The sequence below is a fragment of the Pyxicephalus adspersus genome, chromosome Z, assembly GCF_032062135.1.
Source record: "Pyxicephalus adspersus chromosome Z, UCB_Pads_2.0, whole genome shotgun sequence".
Classification (NCBI taxonomy): Eukaryota; Metazoa; Chordata; class Amphibia; order Anura; family Pyxicephalidae; genus Pyxicephalus; species Pyxicephalus adspersus.
The window spans coordinates 6,077,840-6,083,402 of record NC_092871.1 but is presented as its reverse complement, the minus strand read 5'-3'; the positions used below and the strand labels follow the sequence as shown (position 1 = coordinate 6,083,402).

The 5,563-nt window shown below is 39.9% G+C and overlaps 1 protein-coding gene across 1 annotated transcript in view; it reads left to right on the top strand.

The window, feature by feature from the left end:
* The window catches only part of DIAPH2 (diaphanous related formin 2), a 659,108-nt gene that overhangs the window by 444,344 nt on the left and 209,201 nt on the right, over positions 1–5,563 (top strand). The window contains 1 exon segment of the mRNA XM_072430145.1: positions 576–700. Within this exon segment, the coding sequence (XP_072286246.1) occupies positions 576–700 (125 nt within the window).

Sequence of the window (5,563 nt, the reverse complement as noted above, 5' to 3'; positions counted from 1 at the left end):
CCTAATGTAAGAAACCTGCAAGAAATGTAATTTCAAGGTGAGGAAGAAGTTTGCATAAAGAAGGATATCAGGGACTCCAATGTGAGAAATCCTTGACAGTCACATTGTGCTTGATAAAACTATGCAGTATTTATTAATAAATAAATAAATTAAATGTAATGTCAGTAGAAATTGACACAATACAAAAGGAATAACAACACCTTTGACAATGTATCAGTTCACAAAACTACACAGACACTAAGGTCAGGTTCAGATTTTGAGAAGGATTAAGCAAGCCCATTTGGCTCGGTTACTTGCACATTTGACAATAAGTAGCACTGAGCGGTAATGAACCACTCAACCATTAATTTTCCATTGGGCGATAATGGGTAGAAGCTACATGTAGTGTCTCCCTTTTTTTTTTCCAATGCAATACAGCTGGTGCATAGCCCTAGTGCTCTGGGATCCCATTCAAGAACATCATCATATGTTAAGTGGGTTATTGCAATACAAAGATCTAAATGAGCCCTGAACATTTATACCTAGACACTGGATACCCCAATAATTCATCTCATTGTTTTTTCTTTTTCTCCTAGTTTCAGCACAGACTCTGAAATCCAGTCTGGACAGCATGGACCACCAGATAAAACGTCTGGAAGGCGACATCAAAAACTTCCCCAAGACGGATAATCCGAACGATAAGTTTGTAGAGAAAATGACTATATCCTTTTTTTATATATTCTACTTTTTTTAGGTCATTCTCATTAAGAATCAACGCTAGTTAAATATTTACACAGCATGAAATTAACAAGTCGTTGCCTATCTGTTTTTCTCACGCAGGTTGGTGTCTATAGTGTTGCTTGAGAATTGCAAAAGCCATTTTTTAGCACAACAGAACTGTCTGCCCCCTTTTTCCAAAAACTTGCCGTCAACTACACATAACAATCCTCACCTAGGTCAAGGCGCAATTTCTCCTTTCCAAAAAAAATCTTTTCAGTAAAATACAGTGTTACTTGTGCCTGGAATGTAACCGTTGTTATGAATTTAAAGCGGTGTTCATTGGTAAAAGCGCAACACTCAAATGCAATGCTAGATCTATTCTCAATAGGGCAGTGAATTGATCTTCATTTGATTGACAACTGATTGGGAAATGTTGATTATTTTTCTTTTTGCACCTCTCAATGTTGAACAGATTTTAGTAGAAACTTGTTTGAAAATTAATATTGGAACGCTGCCACTGCAAACTATGAATCCAGAAATGAGCTGCCACTCCAGCTTCCAGGTATTGTATTAATTTTTTATATATAGTCCTGTAGTGAATCAATCCCATTATTAATCATGCATGGACCTATTATGAATAAGTATATTTGATGGCAGGTCCTCTTTAAGTCATATATCTCAATACAATACATTACTAACCGTTTTAAATCTCTCCTCCGTATCTTGGTCTAGGTCTGAGCTGCATATAAATCTTGTTGAGTAGCCCACATAGAGTCTTTTGTTTATACCAACAACAGCAAAAGGCATTTAAACTTTTTTTTTCTCCTTTTACTGTTTTGCGGGCCTCTGGCGGCTATGATCTGCTTGGGAGCATTTAAATATGTCTTATAGACTGCTTTACTGTGTCATAAGAAGTCAGATACCAGAGCAGCAGAACTATTCATGCTCTGGCTGCACCCTGAATCTTTGCCTACCCGCCGCTGTACGTGATCTTGACAAATGGCCACTTCCCTGCGCTGCGTTCGCTGCACTAAGGGTGAGAGCACACAGTCTTATTTTATGCCGAAAAGTGTCTCCCAAGATTAAGTGGGAGCTCCGGTCCGAATACTTTCCTCATTCGGGGTAATATATTATTTTTTTTTATTAACTATTTCTTTGTTTTCCGTGGAATACTGTTTTTTATTTTTGCCAGGTTGTGTTTTGTTTAGCATCTTCTTGTTTCTGATTTTTTTTCTTGATGTCTATTTGTGGTCGTAAAGTTAAAAAAAAACATAAACTTATTGAAAAAACAGCTCTTGCTAGTGTGCCTAAAACTTCCCCAGTTCTGCCCTCTGCAAGTTTATCTCTCAAAACCACTATGGCTGCTCATTTTCAGAATTGAATGATGCCCACCGCCATTTCTCCACTCCACTGGTGAGCCTTGGCCTTGCGGTAAGTCTCCATACCTGCCTGGGCTCACAGTACTCCTGGATAGAGTAGTACTCATCATGAGGTGAGAGCATTTCAATCCAAGAAAACCACCACCCCCAAGAGGAATGACCCATGGAGTCAATAGACTGGCCAGAAGACTACAGTATACTGTTGAGGTTGTGGTGGTGATGATGGTGGTGGGGGGGGGTCTAAAAGCCTTTAGAAATGCTCTGCAATGTATCAAAATAAAAGTTTTGGCTAGAGTCATGCAAGAACTCAAAGGACACAAGCATGTGTTTATCAATTAAAGTAGTTCTGTTGTTTTCGTGCCATCTTGGGTGCTGTTGACCAATGCACCACCATAAGGAATACCAGTTTGGCCCTTGGATGAGGTTGCTTTTCTATATAGTTTCCCGGAATCCAACCAATGGGTTGCCCCCACTGCCTTGTGGCGGTGAAAGATGAACTTGACAAGACTTGGTCAACTGGGCACCTCCGTAAGACAATTTGTTCTGCTAACCTAGGTAAAAATACCATCGACGGCTTAACGAATTGACCCCAAATGTGGCTACAGAGCTTATTCTATGTTCTCTGTTTAATCCACTGGAGTGTGTATTCAAAACTACATATGTTTCCCATAACCCCTGATCACTGAATTTCAAACCAAATCAGTGGTCTCTCATTTCCTGCAGTCCAGAGGCGAGTACAATCAGCTAAATACTCCTGCTTAATAACTCTCGCCATTAAATCTACAATAACACTGAGACTTTATAGTTTACATGGACTTTAAAGTTATTCTTCTACATATTAAAAAATGTACAGAACTGTGCATTTTCCCCTTTTTCTTCCAACCTCACTAGAATTTCTTCAGGAACGTCCTTAAAGTTCTTTCATTTTCAAAAATGAGCCTAAATTAGATTTTTGACTGACAAGCAGTACAGTCTGACATTTTTCCATTTTTCTCCATTGTAATGCAAATTTTAAGTTTTCTAAACCACAAGAAAGGCTTTTCACTAGCTTTGAATTACCAGATTGCCTTCATGTCTGGAGGACTTTGATGCTCGGAAATATGCCGCGATCCATCGGCAGGGCAGGCCGTTTTGGCGGGCATGGACGTATAAAATGTGTAGGACATGCAAAAGCCATGCATTATTCATCGCTTTTACATAACTGAATGTAAGGCATAAAAGAAAACAAACTGGCCTGCAATCATCATTTTTATGGGTGCCCTTTGTGTCATAATTGTGTTTCTATTGAAATGTGCAGCGGCCTGCATAATACAATGGCCGTGGCTGGAGAGAACAAGGTCTCTGCGTTTTGCAGGTTTGCTGGCAGCCCTCATTTGAACTCTGCGCACATACGTGTTTGTTGTATGGATGCACCATGAGATTTACACGTTGTGGCATTTCATGGACTGTTTATGAATGCATGAGGGTGTCTAGGGAAGCAGAGGGGCTGCAGGTGTCAAACCATTAATCATTCCCTGTGGGGTAAACTCAAGCCCATGCTCCAGCCTCTATACAGTTGCTATACGTACAGAAGCCACATAAACAGCCGAGTGACAAGCCTGAGAGCCCGGCGTTTCGCAAGATCACATCGGCGTGATAAAGTCATCCGCTAAGGGCCAAAGTCAACTCAGTGATATATATTCAGGCCGAAAGGGAATAAATCTGCTAAATATATTAAATGTTAGCATTGGAAGAAAAAAAATAAAACATAGATTTAGCTTATTTATAGGGCATAATACATCTATTGTGAGTGCACTTAATCATCGGTAGTGATGGCAGCCATGGCTCTGGAAGCATTTGCATTCTCTTGAGGCTAGAGATGTTGCTCTTTGGCTGTTTTTTCGGATTCAGGACAGGTACACTTTGTTATTTAACAGTGGTAGACACAAGATAAAACATAAACTTGTTGATGCCAAATTTTATGGGCAATTTTTTTTTTAATGGGCTTGAAATTTATTTATTATTAGCCTGGTTACTCCATCATATAGCTCATATTGTAGCTTAGTAGAGGAGCAGTCACCCCTTGCTTTTGTAGCCATGCCTGTTTTTGTTACCCAACTGGTTAAAAAATATTCTGTATGAGGCCATTGTAATGTACCAGCTCTGTATTCATGTGAATACTGCCACTGTCTGCTGACTAATGTGCCCTGCAAAGTGTCCTACCCACTTGTGTTGATGCCAGTTGGCTCTCAACCACCCAAACACATTCAGCCAGTTCTTCATTTCTAACAGCAGCGGGAGATTTAAGGGCTGAAATTGGCCGCAGATACTCTGTGACACATTTCGGGGTATTGAAATGGAAACTGCGGCCAGCTGAAGTCTTTAAATCTCCCAGGCTAATGTGAAAAGCAACACCCAGTGCTTCTCTTTGTGCGAGGGGGAGCCAAACTGCAACGTTAGACTTTTTGTATGTGACGGTTTATCATGAGTTTTATTTGCTAAGAATTTACCTGCCGACCAGCAAAATGAAATCAGTCGGAGTTATGATGATTCAGATTTTTTTTAACAATTTTTATGAGCCTATATAGGAGTAAATAGTGATGAGGAATGACATAATAATTATGTTCATTCATTCCTGAGGTCCATAGTCCTACCATAGGGCCAAACCAAGCTTATGACCTGTTCTCTGCTGCTGTTAGGTAATACAGACTGGTCACCTCCCTGCCCTAGGGCCAATTTTAGGATAGGGCGAACAGGGCAATTTCCTAGTGCCCCCACCATCCCCATTGCCCCAATGTACAGATCAGCAAGTGGTGCAGGTGGAATGATCATTTGGAGCTCAACATTATATTTTCCCAGAGTTTCATTTTGTATAAAACCTCCCCTGCCCTGCTCCTTGCCTGTGAAGTGAAAGAGCAGCATTACAGTAACATAGCTGTTATCTGTCCCTGATTCGGAGGGACTGTCACTCTTTCAGATCCTTCTGTCTCTCTTTTGTCCTTAGTTTCTTTTTTGGGGTGGATACTTACATAAAAATGTATTCTTTTATTATTACAAAGTAGTATTATGCACTAAACCTTCATTCTTCCTTTACATTATTCCATTTGTTATTTGTAAACATAATAGATAAAAGGAAGAAATACCATCAGGCATGCACTATAGACGCTTCACCGGATGGAGGACACAGGCGTTGCAGACCGATGTAGCATTGCAAAAGAGCAAAGATCAGATTCACAGCTTATAGATATTTCACAGGCAGCATTTGTCTTGTTTTTCTATTGAAGGGCAGAAAGTTCAATGGTGAAGCGAACAGGCTGACATTGAAAATACAGGCCTTGTAAACTCAGCCAACAGAAATGTCTTCCTTGATAGTCTACAAATATCAAATAAAATGTTGTGATTGAGAACAAAATTAAAAAGGTGCATTTGATAAAACTGTTGTTCAAATTTGAAACATACACCAATGGGGAGGGAACTGAAAAAGTTGTGGCGTTTATATAGGGTGC